General features: G+C 47.3%; 1 protein-coding gene across 2 annotated transcripts in view; it reads right to left on the minus strand.

The window, feature by feature from the left end:
* Positions 1 to 11,627, minus strand: part of RUNDC1 (RUN domain containing 1) — a 12,963-nt gene extending 1,336 nt beyond the window's left edge. The window contains exons 1-5 of one of the 2 annotated variants that reach the window (XM_085876929.1): positions 10,838 to 11,627; positions 1,794 to 1,946; positions 1,443 to 1,641; positions 1,254 to 1,325; positions 1 to 1,135 (exon numbers count right to left, since the gene is read on the minus strand). The exon at positions 1 to 1,135 is cut by the window's left edge and continues 1,336 nt beyond it. In XM_085876929.1, coding sequence (XP_085733055.1) covers positions 123 to 1,135; positions 1,254 to 1,325; positions 1,443 to 1,641; positions 1,794 to 1,946; positions 10,838 to 11,446 — 2,046 coding nt within the window. In that variant the 5' untranslated portion in view covers positions 11,447 to 11,627 and the 3' untranslated portion in view covers positions 1 to 122. Of the gene's footprint in view, positions 1,136 to 1,253; positions 1,326 to 1,442; positions 1,642 to 1,793; positions 1,950 to 10,837 lie in introns of both variants that reach the window. The other variant, XM_085876928.1, reaches the window with a different exon arrangement.
* Between the last annotated feature and the right edge of the window lie 3,899 nt (positions 11,628 to 15,526).

A 15,526-nucleotide genomic window follows, 5' to 3' on the forward strand; every position in this document is an offset into this window, starting at 1 on the left:
ATGAACAAACCAGACGCATCACATGGCTCACAATCTGATCTTCAACTTTGACCTCAAACCCTATTTGCACTGTATCTATAGCCATTTCAGCAACAATGGTCTAGTCAACTTGCAGTCATCCTTCAGAAAGCATCCTGGATGTTCTTGAGCTGCTGCACCGCTAGGTCTACAGGCAGGTCAAAATGAAGGTCAGTCAGACGGCTTATTATGGTGAGCGCTCCCTCAAAACCTGTGCGTGAAATGTAGGCCCAAGGTTGGTAGCGAGCTTCAACAATTGTGCCCGAACGGCATACCAAGGCCAACCATGAACCAAGGCGGCACTCATTAAGGCCACGGCATACGAGGGCCTTGAACTCTACATCGGCACCACGCTTGTACGGTCCATGCTCTGACAGTACTTCATGGATTGCAGTTAACAGACTCTGCTTTCCTGTTGGAATATGACCATGAGGGCTGGTTACAGCCACTCCTGGCTTCCCAGTTCCCTCCACTGGGATGCCAAAGGCCTCAGAGAGTTTGTGTGCAGGAGACTCAATATAGGCTTTTCCATTTTTAATTCGGTAGTACTCCAAGAAAATAAGCCAAGGATGCATTCCTGGTTTTGCTCGCTCAGGCGTCGAGCTACTTCCTCCAGAAGATCTAAATGCAAAGCACGCGGCAAGGGTTGCTGGTACGAGACTCGAGCCTGCCGACACAGAGTTCGTAGCACTGGCAATGGTTGGTGGCCGCTGCAGACCGTGTGCCATCAGGTCACGAAGTGCTGGCGCAAGCTCGCGGCGCACGGCTTTTGTGAGCTCATTTTGAGAAGCCGTCGCCGCAGACAAACTACCCTTGCCATCACCCTGTAGTTCGTCCAAAAAAACATCCGTGTCCGATCCAGAGCTGCTATTGGGCCTGTTTACCATGGCGAGGCACCGCACTTTTGAGACAGCATCTTCAAGGCGGGCAAGCAGTGGAGAGTAATCTTTAGGAGCATCTCCACGGACCCCCGTGCTTGAGTCACCTGCTGTAGTGAGGCCACTGACTGCACCACACCCAAACTGACTGACAGCAAATACTTGCAGTACAGCAACGGCACGGCGAAGCAGCCGTACACTGACAGAGCTAATGTTCACATTGTTCTCTGCCTGGTGACCTGTGAAGCAGCACCAGGAAAATAACATTAGTCAAAAGATGTTAAAGAAAGTCTCAGTTACTGTAATTTATTGTCTGTTTGGCACAAACGGAAAATAATTTCCTTAAATATTCCTCACCATTGTTAATTCGAGCATTTCCCCATTTAGATCCAGGCTGTGCTCCTGTTAGTGTTGGGCTCCCAGCTTCATCTGCACATGCAACACAACTGAATTTATGATGGATATTTCATACTATTTAGCATCTACATTTTAAATCGCATTTAATGCCACCACCACAATCAAATGAAGAAGAAAGTGATGACAGACCTTGAAGAAAGTCAATAAACATCTCCAGGTCCCGGATCTGCGTTTTCAGTTGTTCGACCACCTGCTCTTTGACCTTGCCAGGAGTGATGATGCGAGTGATGGCGGCATCAACCTGCTGCCTCAATTCTTCTGAAGTCACGTGGCCCAGGTCACCTTGTAAGTTAAGTCCCAGCTTGTGGATCATCTCATCAATAACCAGCTGGTGGTAAATGATGCAAAGGGGAGCTTCAATGAGCAAGCCAGATTTGCTATCAAGGTTGGAGAAGGATTTAGAATTTCAGGCCTTAAGTACATCTCTACTTTTATGAAATACATGACTGTCAGTCATGTGGTTGAGACAGAAGCCATCACCTTCTGCCGAGCCATGAGCTCCGACTGGGGAAGTGTGTCACAAGCGCCCTCCTGGTAGGCAAATTTCTCCAGTTCATCAAGCTGCGCTTTCAGCTGCACAATGAGCTCCTGCTGTTGTTGTTGCTTGTTCTCTTTCTGTTCTTCACATTCGGTCTGCTGCACCAAGAATTAACAAGCACTTTTTTGTATACAAAGTCAAGGCTCATAGAAGAGCTAGAACACAGAATGGATCAGAACAGAACCAAAGGAACAGCACAAAGAGAAAGGGGGTGGGGGGGCACCAACAGCAGGGTTGAGGGACAAAATAGAAGGAGATGGATGATTAAGGGATGTGGGGAAGAATGACGGATGAGTTGGATAACATGGATACAAAAGCAAACTCAGGAAAGAAAAACTGGAAACTTGGAAAGAACTCTGGTTAGGGATGGTTAACAGGGGTAGAAAAGATCATGGTTTTAGATGGGGGATGGTCTGAGATGGTGGTGAACAGCTGTCTTGAAAACCTGGAGAGATTGAAAATAATATGGAAGTTGGTTCCACAGGTGTGGGGGGGGGGGGGGAGAAGAATGAATGAGTGGAAGTGAGCATTGATCCTAGATTTTGGGAGTTTTACCAGAAAGGGGTTTGATGGTGGACTGCGTGTGCCCTATAGGGAACGTGCGCCCTTTTTGTCCTTGTTTTTGGACTTATATCACACTTTTTGCATTTGATAACATTTCAGTTCTTCACACAAATCTCTTCAGTCATCAACACTTGCAGGAACTCATTCATGGAAACCTGTTCCAAGACTTTCTTTTTTAATCTCAAACAGAAAAGGGACAAGATTACCTTTATGATCTTTTAAATCTTACTTCTATGTACTAAGTGAAACAAGTAAAAGAACAATCAGAGATTGCAGACCGTTACCAGGACTTGTTTTGTGTGGTGTATTTTGTGTGGTGTTTGTGTACTGGTGTGTTACGTAATTAATAAGAGACATAATTAGAACTGCCACTTTGTAACTGCTGGCAGTGATGACCGGGTACCAAGACATCCCGTTTTGATTGGACACCTGACCCTGACCCGTGATGTTTTTATAGTTATGATTCAATTTAATTCAATTCAAATCAAATGGAAGACCAAATTGGTACAGTCCTGCATTGGAGTAATCAGAAGGAACCTGAACAAGCAAAAAGCAAAGATGAAGTCATCAGGGGGAGCCCTGGATAGGATTCACATTTCAGCTGATACTCCTCTACCCTCAAACCCATGCAGGCACAGCCAAGTGAAACTTATTCAAAATAAAATAAAAATAAAAAGAACCCAGATCAGAAAATTAAGTAATTCTGGCTTTTTCTAAACAATATGGCTGCCGAAACACGTGACCGATGATATCAAAGTTTTTTTTTCTGTGGACCATTTTATCCTGAAATGAAAATTTTCATCCTGATCAGATGTGGCGTTCGAAATATGCAATTATGACGTCACAACAAAGGCACCTATTATGACATCATGAAATAAAAAAAAAAAAATCGCACTCGTTCCCCATGAGTACTTCCTCTGTGCCAAGTTTCAATTTTTTCCTTGGTGTGGTTTCAGAGAAACTTAAGGTCCAAAATTTTTCCAACTTGGCTGCCACACCACGTGACCTATGACATCATCATTATGATCAAAACATTCTACATGAGTAGTCGCACCAATGGTGAAAATTTCGTCTCAATCAGACAAGCGGTTGCGGACAAAAACACAAAAGTTCTGTGCGGATAAATAAAGAGACACAGACAGACAAACAAACAGACACAAACGCAATACCCTCTCCTTTGGGAAGGGCAATAATAATAATAGAATAAAATAAACAGAATGAAGAAACCAATTAATGTGAAGGACTTCTTGGTATGATTTTTGTACTTGAAGTGGCTGAAAAAGCATGGAATATGTAATGGGAGGAGAGGAAGGGGTACTTCGGGTTTCGAACGGACTGAAGTTTTTTTTTTTTTTTCAAATTTTTCAAAATTTGGATTTTCAAATGGCCAATCGGGCAGATTTGATCAGAAATGCCAAATTTGATGCTTGTATCATAATTTGCACGATTTTTCTACTATCTACTACACTACTGAGCTTGCCAGCATCCAGCCTAGGCTTGGGTGGAACCATTCCCATGGATTTGAGCTGAAACTTAAGAGTTGTTACACCAACCCTGTGGCTGGTATTGAGGAACTGAGAACTCCGGTAGACCCTGCAGTTCTGGATCATCCTCCAGCGACCATTAATGAACACATGCCAAATCTCCCTTGCCACACAGCCAGCGTTGGCATACCAAGTCCAGCAATGTGCCTGTGGGCACTGAAACCATGAACCAGCCACCCTAAGTCCATGACTTCTTGCAAAGTGATGGAACTTGGTGCTATTCTGGTTCACAGTTCCAGACCAACGGTGACCAACATATGTCTCATAACCATCCCCATCAGTGCCAGTCGATGCAGTGATATCCTCCGACTAGAAGAGTATCTCCGAAGAAGCCGGCGATATCGATATACTGGTTATATCTGTATAATTGGATTCGCAATATATGAGATATCCCATATTGTCGGGTTTTCGGGTGTGTGTGTGTGTGTGTGTGTGTGTGTGTGTGTGTGTGTGTGTGTGTGTGTGTGTGTGTGTGTGTGTGTGTGTGTGTGTGGTGTGTGCGTGCGTGCGTGTGTATGCGTATGCGTATGCGTGTGCGTGTGCGTGTGTCTGCAACGCGAGGCTCCACAGCACGAACCAGTGAACGGATTTCGATGAAACTTTGCCAGCAAGTGGAATATATACTGGGAATGTGCGCGTTTGAATTCCATTGCCAAGCAACCACCCGTTGCTGTACAGCGGCCGAAAAACCGCGTGCAGTATTTTCAATACTTGTCCTTCAGTTTTGAATGTAGAGAAATGAGACTTCGGAATTAAGCACTTCGAGATATTTAGAAAATTTTGCTCTAGCCGATTTTTGATTGAGGTTTTATTTTTCAAATGGTCGTCCTTCAAAAATCGGGTGTCTATTTACCGTCATTTAAGGTGTGTATACAGTGTTTGTAAGGAACTACACAGTCGTTCCACCTTCGATCTCTCGATCCAAACGTTATTGACCAAAGTGAAAAGGATCCAAAATAAATGGAATCACCGGCATTTCTGTCTTTGTGGATTTCTAATATGTTTATTTATTTAACGAAAACGATTCCACGACCCACACACCACCTTCAATTATTTATTTATTTACCGAAAACTATTCCACGACCCACACACCACCTTCAATTATTTATTTATTTACCGAAAACTATTCCACGACCCACACACCACCTTCAATTATTTATTATTTAAAGTGGGAGTGGCGTAGGAAAGTGGGCGTGGCTTATGAAAAATATTGTGTGGCTCAGGAGGTGTGGTCAAACAAGAGCATTGAGAGAAGTTTATCGGGTTTTCCGTGTGTGTGTGTGTGTGTGTGTGTGTGTGTGTGTGTGTGTGTGTGTGTGTGTGTGTGTGTGTGTGTGTGTGTGTGTGTGTGTGTGTGTGTGTGTGTGTGTCTGCAACGCGAGGCTCCGCAGCACAAACCAGCAAACCGATTATTTTTCAAATGGTAGTCCTTCAAAAATAGGGTGTCTATTTACTATCATTTATTATGAGGAGTGCCAGTAGGCAAAATACGCAATAGGAAAAATCTTGCCAGGCAGAGGAACAATTGTATGTGAACCAATACGTCTTGGCAATGAATCTTCGTCGGTGGATCGGTCAGAATGAAAAGCATCGTATCCAGCGTTTCGATCCTAGCGAATCCCTCGTCGCCTACCGGCTTGTTTTTCATATTGGTATGCCGTTATTGGAATTTTGAATATTCTGCTAAAAGGAAAAGGAAGTCAGTAAGTAAATAAGTAAATAAATGAATGAATAAATCGGCAATCACCAAAATTTATATATCGAAGAAAGGTTTATGCAGCCTTTAAATACCGTACATGCCAATGAATAACATGAAATGCTGGCTGAGATGGGCTGGACATTTGGTGCTGATGGGGAAGAGAGAATGACAGAGAGAGCGGATAAGTTGAGGGAGCAAGGCAGGAGGAAAAGAGGCAGATCGTGGTTGAGATGGGAGGATTGTGTGAGGAGGGATATCTGTAAGTTCGGGGTGGTTGGAGAGTGGAGGGAGTTGGCTGAGAACAGAGGGACGTGGAGGAGTGTCATGGTCAAGGCAGGGCAAAAGCTTCGTGCCATCGGACTTCACCCCTGATAAAGGGAAGAGGAGGAGAACAACATGATTACCAGCTCTGATGATAAAAAGCTTTGATGCACTCGGCTACACCTGGAACAATGGAACGTATGACATTAAGATGTACGAGGAAGTTATTACAGTAGGTTTTTAACTTTTAACCCTCAACACCCGAGCACCGTACAAGCAATTGCGTTTTCTTTGCCCTCGCGGCTGTTTTAAAGCAATTGCCAATTGGATATTTTACATGAATCAGGTGTGCTTTAGAAACCGCGCCGATTACCGACATAGTGATCCGCGATAGTCATACCAGTCTGTGCCGATTACCGGTAATGATCTCGCTTAAAAACAAAATCATTTCAAGTACAAGTTGGAAGTAAAATAACCGTTCTCATTATGGGGGGGGGGAGCCCCGTGTGAGAATACCTTGATGAAAAATTACCGTGTGTCAATAATGTGTCCGTCATATATGAATACGTAATGAACTATGACATATTTTTGGAACCTGCATAAAAATTAACAAATAAATATTTCATTTGTTATACCGATATACTGGTATAAACCGGTATGAGCCCCCGATATATTGTTATGAATTTGGAAGCCTTGTGCACACAGACAGACAGCAGTCCCTAAGCTTAGTTATTTCGATAAGTATGTGTTTATAGTTAGGGCCCCCTACCTGTGTCTAATGCGAATTACATGTGTGCGCTGCGAATTACTTTTTAGTCAGGGTTTTTGCAATACAAATCGAGCCTCCAGCCAACCAAAACCATCACTCCTTCACTTTGCACATCGCGGCATTACACACGCGTGTCCAGCCACATACGTGGGTGGAGATTTCCATCACCTCAGATCGAGACTCCGCCAAGAAAGGCAGGGGCGTGCCCCTTGTCCAATCACGCACAGAGGGCGACTTTCCCACGACACCCCGGCCAATGAGGGTTGAGATGGCCACAGAGGGCGGCTTTCCCAAGACACCCCGGCCAATGAGGGCTGAGGTGGCCACAGAGGGCGACTTTCCCACGACACCCCGGCCAATGAGGGTTGAGATGGCCACAGAGGGCGGCTTTCCCAAGACACCCCGGCCAATGAGGGCTGAGATGGCCACAGAGGGCGACTTTCCCACGACACCCCGGCCAATGAGGGTTGAGATGGCTACAGAGGGCGACTTTCCCACGACACCCCGGCCAATGAGGGTTGAGATGGCTACAGAGGGCGACTTTCCCACGACACCCCGGCCAATGAGGGTTGAGATGGCCACAGAGGGCGACTTTCCCACGACACCCCGGCCAATGAGGGTTGAGATGGCCACAGAGGGCGACTTTCCCACGACACCCCGGCCAATGAGGGCGGAGACCCCTTCAGATGGCGATTTTCTCACCCCGGACAATAAATATATAAAAGGAACGCCAGGCTGGGGAGGTTGGTCATCTTGGGGGTCACGGGTCTTGGTGCTGGCTGGTTCATCTGGTCCTGGGTCATCGTCGTCTCTGATCTTATACTTGATCTTGGTTGATTGGTGCGTGGCCGGTTGGAGAGCACGGTACCTGGTGCTTGGAGCAGAATCGTGTTGCAGGTTCGAGTCCCGCCAAGCTGGATCGTCAAGGGCCGCACGAGGCGGGAAGGTCCAAGCTGGCATCCTTACCTCCAGCTCACCTTCCCTCCGAGCTGGGGGTATCAATAAAGGCCACGGCCATCATTTATTTTGGGGGGTGTGTGTCTGTGTGTGGGCCCGTCTTCAAGTAGAATTGTGTAAGTGCTTTCTTTTGCTCATTGTACATTGCCTGCCTTTTATTCGGTTAGCTCTGCCTTGTTGTGTGTTCCCTTCCCCCCATTATAAATAAATCCCTTTTGTTAAATGTTCGAGCTCGTTTCTGTGTTTCTTTCATTGGCTGAGCTTACTGTGTATTGAGAGATAATGAGGGTAAATAGTTCATTTGGTCTGGCGCGGCTCTGGTAACTCTGCTCCGTTACGCCGGATCCGAGCCGTTACCTGCGACTCGGATCGGACAGAGTTGCCGAGGGTGTGGTTCCCCGGTCGTTTGACTGCGTGGGTATTTAGGTATATTGAAATTGGCAATTGACTCTACCCCACGTGGTCGACCTATTGGCGATCTTCGGTCCGAAAACGGACCCGTGACCTTTCGGATTTCTCTGAAAGGTACGACCTAAATTCCGGGTGTTCGGTGTGGCCGACTCTACTGCTCCCCTAGTGGTCGTGCTCGCCACCGAGACCTGGCACCACAACAATATCAATATCGGGGGGAAAAAATAAAAAAATATCGCTATCGATGGAGCCTTGTATCTCACCTGGGGCACTGATGGACCACAAATTTGAGTGCAGTGCAGAATGTCTCCTTCACGGTGGGATCACTCTCCTCAGTCAGAGCATACACAGAGACCAGGAAAATGACACTCAAGGAGGGACGAATTCTTAGTCTCGTAATACGCTCATTGACCGGTGTTACCTCAATTGTCATTGGAGTCAGCTTATTGGACACAGCTACAGCAACTCCTTGGGCATGGTAACCATCAGAGCAAACAGACCAATAGTAGGTGTAACCACCCGCCATGATCTCGCCGCAATCCAGTCTCCGAACCTCAGAGAGAGCTACAATACCAATGTCTAAATATTGGAGCTCAGATGATAACAGAGATAGGTGATCATCCGCTCTTAGGGTGAGGGCATTCCAGGCACCCACCCAAAGGGACAGGCTCGGGTTAACCCAAGGAGACCGCCGTCAGGTAGACGACACCTCAGAGAGAGCTACAATACCAATGTCTAAACATTGGAGCTCAGATGATAACAGAGATAGGTGATCATCCGCTCTTAGGGTGAGGGCATTCCAGGCACCCACCCGAAGGGACAGGCTCGGGTTAACCCAAGGAGACCGCCGTCAGGTAGACGACACCTCAGCACCACGGAAACCTGACCCAGTAAAAACGTTACCAGCCCTTCACCTCAATACATATGAGAAAAAAAAAACAAAATAATCCTTACAGAACTGGTACAACCACACCACACCTTGTACAACCTGTAAATTATTAAAGGACATTTGTTCAAAACCAACAAGTCCCTGCATGACGACAACTGCCACTGCCTAGGGCATGTTCATTTATTTTATTTATTTATTTTTTAAACACAACACCTCAGCTGATGTAAGAAAGATGACAAAAGGTTAAAAAAAAAAAAGGCAATGCACTGAGAGTGGGGGAACAGGTGGAATTGAAATCGGCAAGGGGATGAATGCACAGTTATAAAAGAGAGTGGAAGGGAGGAAGCACAGTAACCTGTTGGTAAGAAGGTTTGGTTGGGTCGGGTTAATGGGGGGAGAAAACGTCATGGGTCGGGATGGATGAATCACATCAGATTGGATCGTGTGGCACCGGTTGAAGTCCTCAAGGGAAGAGTGCATTTGAAACAGTCTCTCAAAGGCAGTTCCACAAACGGGAGAAAAGGAGTAACAAAAAGAGAGGAGGTGTGCGTAAAGCTTGGATTTTGAGAGTGTATGCTTTAGGGATTGGTCGGGGGGGGGGAGGGGTTGAGAACTGAGAGAGCAGAGGGAGCAAATGGGAGGTGAGGATGTGACAAAATAAGTAGAGGCAACCAAAAACATTGCACGATGTAATATCAAACCCTCCCTCCTACTGCAGGTAGCTCAGAGTTACCTGTTGTTTTTTTGTTTTTTTTAAAAACCAGCCCTCCTTCAGGTGGAGCTCCTTCTGCCCTTTCAACCCTCCGATCCTCCCCAACTCCAGGACGCTTTTTTCCAGTCACCCTTTACTGGTCACACTCCCAACTGGTTCCTCACTTCTCCACCAAAAAAACCACCTTCCAGAGAGGTCATTCGTTCGCACTCTCCATCCAGGACTTCGGGCATACAGTGCACTGCCATCTTATGTCATCCCCACCCAATGTTTATTACCCCCCATTTCCACACTGGTTACGAGGTTTCCTCTTCACCCTCATTTATTGTGTCCAACTGTTGACCCCACTCTTCCACAGAGAGCTCGACCTCCATTACCTCACTCTTGCGAAGAAAATAAAAAAACTCCCCACAATGGACGTACCGACGAGACCCGACACCTTCCTCCAGAATGCGTACGTAATAAATAGCCAACAACCTTTACAAACGTGAACAAGATCACTGCGTTCGGACGAGAGCAGCTGGCTTTAAGACTCCTCAAAAATTAAACAAGCAGTCATACACTGGTACTTACGAAATCGTCAACTTGACCTCTGACCTTGTCTAATAAAAGCTGTCTCGAGAGAAGGTAGCGACGCAAACCAGAAGTTTCTCCGATGATTCTGTACCAAACCATCAAAAATCGAATGTTTTGGATGTTTGACCTCACTGTGACCTTGACCTTTAACCAATTTTGACCAAAATCTAATCAGCGCGAGCCACCACCCTCCTGAATCCCGTGGTGTAATTTGACATTGGTAGCTTCTTCCGTTCTTGAGTTATCTGCACCAAACCATCAAAAATCGAATATTTGACCTCACTGTGACCTTGACCTTTGACCGATTTTGACCAAAATCTAATCAGCACTAGCAATCACCCTCCTGAATCACGTGGTGTAATTTGACAATGGTAGCTTCTTCCGTTCTCGAGTTATCGTGCCGACAAGCAAACAAACAAACACACAAACAAACAAACACACAAACAAACACACAGAAACGGAAGTCATAAAGATTTCGTAAGTAATAAATAACCTCCGTGCTTCATGATGCAGCCCCCACCGTGCACACGTTCGCTCGGATCCGGCTCCACCACAGATCCGGCACGGATCACAGCGCACGAGCTCTCGGGGAGGGAGTACTCACCATGCGCAGGCTCCGTGCGGCCGTCGCGTCCGGACACGCACGGAAGGCGAATTCCTCGAGGTCGCGCACGAGGACATCGTGCTGCGCGTGCGGGGCTCGTGCCGCCTGGCGGAGCCGGAACTGGAGCTGAGCGAAGCGCGAGGCGAGCGCGAGCAGAGCGGTCTCGAGCTTCGCGCGCTCCTCCTCGAGGAAGCGCACGCGCTCCTCCTCGTCGTCGCCTTCTCCACAGCCAACGCGGCCGTATCCTTCATGGCCGACTGGAATTTGGGCCGACGACATTCCCGCGTCACCCCGCTCCGGGAACCATTTGATCGCCGCGCTTCCGAGTCCCACGAGCGGAGGACACGCCGCCTGTGCAGGCGCCGCAGGTTCACTCCCCACGGCGTCTGGACGTTCCCGGTCCGAGTCACCCGCGACGTCATCACGACTCTCCTCTCTTCTGAGGCGATCAGACTCCCTTACGTTATCCGACGCTTGTTCCTCGTTGCCTTCGTTACTCGTTCCCAATTCATTATCCGAATCTCCGCTCTCCTGCGAGCATGACGCGGCGCCCAAGGGAACCCAACGTTGCGGGAGCGGCTCCACGATGGCTGCCGGTCGCTCTTCCATCGGCGGGACGACTCCCCGACTCCACGACAGCCTCCTCCTACCCCTACTCCTACCCGAGTCCTCTCCCGGACCTTGAGACGTGTACTGCCCGGGTGCCGCGCGCTCGCGTCACGTGATCTCCAAGCGTCATCGACATAATCATTGCCGTTCCTGGCGTACATCGGATGTCGTCATGGTGACCGTGACGTCACGACCGTTTCTAAAAGTACGCGTGACGTCACGACCGTTTCAAAAAGTACGCGTGACGTCACGACCGTTTCAAAAAGTACGCGTGACGTCACGACCGTTTCAAAAAGTACGCGTGACGTCACGACCGTTTCAAAAAGTACGCGTTTTACGTTATTTGCGCTGATCAAGGCTGAAGGTAAATATTTATTATTTAATGCCCCCAGCAGAGTACCCACCCGACGGACGAACGGACGATTCTGACGCATCCCATGCGGACTGCTTATTTACACATAAAATACATTGTACTTGTGGTGCTCAGATCATTCCAATTGCAAAAGGAAGAAAATGCAATGATGGGCGAAGTCGATTAGGCTGATTAACTACAAATAATCCGGAAGAATTGCCATGTTTTAAAAGCACGACACGTTGAGGTGTATCGATCAGCTTAATAGGTCCTTCCACCGTATGGCATTTTAATTAAAAAATGAATACAAAATAATGATCGCATGATAACAAACCATATATTAATTAATACTGATAATGTTAACAAAAATAGTAATAGTGGTATCATTTCGCGATATTAATAACGAACGGATAATCCACGCCCTGACCCGAGCTCATCTGGGCTTGGTGAAAGGTGAGCTCATGCTCAAGCAGTGCAGCAGGCGGCAATGCCGCAAGGTGGTGAAGACCAATGAAAAATTTGGTCCAATGACCCAATATTTTCACCTCTGTTTGTTTATTACTTGCAAAATAGAAGATTTCCAAGTATATTACTAAGTCGACTTCGCTATCCTGCATCGGTTATCTTTATTAAATTTCATTATTTATTGATGAGAGATAAAATTCATCCCCTGCAAGAAACTTATATACTGTTCTCCAAATTTTATTCTCTGATCAATGGTCATCTTCTGCTTTTTTTTCCCCCCTTCACTGGGATTAATAACCATGACAACAATGTCTTCATCCTTCACCTGGCAGACCACAGGTGCGTCACTGTCACAATTCATCCACTCCATGTGTGTGATCTTGATGGTGAACTCCATCACAGCAGCAGATGAATCGGTGTGAAGCACGCACACAATCAATCAATCAATCAATCAATCAATCAATAAATAAATAAATAAATAAATTCCATCAAAGAGGATAACTCCGTCTAAAAAGTAACGGGACTGAGCCTGCTGTGTGCTCCACTTACACACCTTGAATGAACAGGTTGCATCACAGTCTTTCACAACATTCCAGCAATATATATGATTGGTGATGGTTGACTACGCTCATTGTGAGATTTTTTACAGGTCGTGGTTTATACGTTGTCTCGTCCGAGTCGTCACGCTATGAGTCGTGAGCAGAGAGCCAATCTGAAGTTTCTTGCCAAGCTTGCCGAAACACCTTCTGAATCCTTCGCAATGCTGCAGCAAATGCGGGGAAGAAATGATGTCACGTCCACTTGAATGGCACAAGAGGTTCAAAGAGGGATGGGAGGAGGTTGAAGATGATCCACGGTCTGGAAGACCATCAATGAGCAGAACGGCGGACAACATTGAGTGTGTGAAGCAGATGGTGCGTGCAGATCGTTGACTCACGGTGCGGATGATTACTGAGGAACTTCCCATCAACAGGGACACTGTCTGGAGCATCATCACTGAAAATCTCGAAATGCGCAAGGTGTGCGCAAAGATGGTCCCCAAGCTGTTGTCCGAGGACCAGAAACAGCAAAGAGTCACTGTCTGTCAAGACAGCGAGTGCCTCGAGGACGATCCAGACCTGCTCGGGAGAGTCATTACTGGTGATGAATCATGGATATTCGAATACGATCCCGAAACCAAATGGCAGATTCGTCAGTGGAAAACTCCGGCATCACCAAGACCAAAGAAAGCAAGGATGTCGAAGTCAAAGGTCAGGGTGATGCTCATCGTGTTTTTTGACATAAAGGGCATCGTCCGCTTGGAGTTTCTACCAGAGGGTCAAACAGTGAATCAATACGTGTACAAGGAGATCCTCCGGCGCCTCATGAGATCAGTCTGGAACAAGAGGAAGGATCTGTGGGAGAACAACGCCTGAGTGCTCCACCATGACAACGCCCCTGCTCACAGTGTCCTGAGCATCCGACTGTTTCTGGCAGAGAGGAACGTGCCAACTCTGGAGCAACCCCCGTATTCGCCAGACTTGGCCCATTTTTTTTTTTTTTTGTATACCTTGGTCGAGGCTCGTATGAGAGCAAACACACAACTCACAGCAAGGAGGCATGAGACAAGAGGGGCGGGAGTGGAAGGGACAAAACAGTGGGGAACAGACACATTAGGTGAACTGTGGAAGGGAGAGGGATGGGGATGGGACGGGGAACATGGCGAAGAGAAGATGGACATTTCAGGGACTTTCAGGAAGGAAAGCAGGAGAAATGAAGGAAGTGGGCTTGGGTGGATTATCGGGGGTAGAAAAGATCGAGGATTTGGATGGGGGAAGATAAGAGGTGGTGGTGAACAGCTGTTTTGAAAGCCTGGAGGGAAGAATGGGAAAGAATAGAGTGAGGAAGTTTATTCCAAAGGCGGGAAAAAGAGGAATGAAAGAGTGAAGATGAGCAGTGATTCGTGATTTTGGTAGTTTTACCAGAAGGGGGTTGTTGGCGGACCTTGAGGCCCTGTGGAAATGTGGTGGGGACAAATCGCAGAGAGAGCAGGGGGGGCAAGGCTGGAGAGGAGTCGGTAGAAGACAGAAAGACCACCGACCAACCTGCGGTGATTGAGTGAGAGGCCCAAAGACTCAGCTTCATTGCGGGAGATGCCGATGATCTTAAATGCCCTGGTTTCGACAGCGTGAAGCCGAGAAAGGTGGGGGGGGGGGAGCACCAGCCCAGAGGGGAGAGCAGTACTCCATCAGGCTACGGACAAAAGCTTTGTAAGTGGTCAGGAGCTCAAGAGGGCCGAGGAAGGACTTAGCACGACGGAGGATTCCCAGTCGGCGACTGGCTTTTGAGGCGAGGTTGGAAATGTGACTTTCCCAGGAAAGGTCATGGCAGATAGTGAGACCTAGAAGCTTGAAAGAAAAGACTTTCCAGAGGATTGTTGAGAAAGTGGATGGGGGGGTTTTGTAAACGGTCCTTTCGAAGAGACATAGTGAGAGTGTGAGATTTGTCTGGATTGAAAGACATGTTCCACGTGTTGGACCAGTTTGTGATTTTATCCAGATCTGCAGTGAGTGAAGAAGCTGCTGCTTGCCGGTCTGAGGGATGACAGATGGTACGGCAGAGGGTGGAGTCGTCGGCAAAGAGAAATAGAGGATTTTCCAGAGTCCGAGAGATCATTGATGAAAACCAGAAAAAGACCAGGGCCCAGAACGCTACCTTGAGGAACTCCAGCCTGCACAGGAAGAGGGGATGAAAGAACTCCATTTAGGGCCACACGTTGACTGCGACAGGAGAGGAAGTCTGCGAGCCATGAGTGGAGATGGCCTTGAATACCATGAGAAGAGAGTTTGGTGAGTAGGGCAGGGTGCCAGACTGTGTCAAAAGCACGTGATATGTCCAGGGATACGGCTCGGATTTCCTGTCTGGCATTGAGGACCTCCATCCATTGATGGGAGAGCAGAAGCAGCATATCCAGGGTAGAGTGACCTGGTCTGAAACCAAATTGATGATTGGAAATCAAGCCTTTGGAGAAGAGGAAGGATTTCATATCTGAGGCGATGATGGATTCCATCACCTTGCTGATGATTGGGAGAAGGCTGATTGGTCTGTAGTTATAGGGATCTGTTTTTGCACCTTTTTTATGCAGGGCAGTGATGTTAGCAGATTTCCAAGCAGATGGCAGATGACCTTGGGCAAATGAGAGGGTGAATAGAACAGAGGGAGGGTGAGCAAGAGCAGAAGAGCAGGCTTTGAGGACATGTGGGCTGATGCCGTCTGGACCGGTT

This window comes from Eptatretus burgeri, chromosome 4 (genome assembly GCF_056783735.1).
Source record: "Eptatretus burgeri isolate ZD-2024b chromosome 4, Ebu_testis_v1, whole genome shotgun sequence".
In the NCBI taxonomy this organism is placed as follows: Eukaryota; Metazoa; Chordata; class Myxini; order Myxiniformes; family Myxinidae; genus Eptatretus; species Eptatretus burgeri.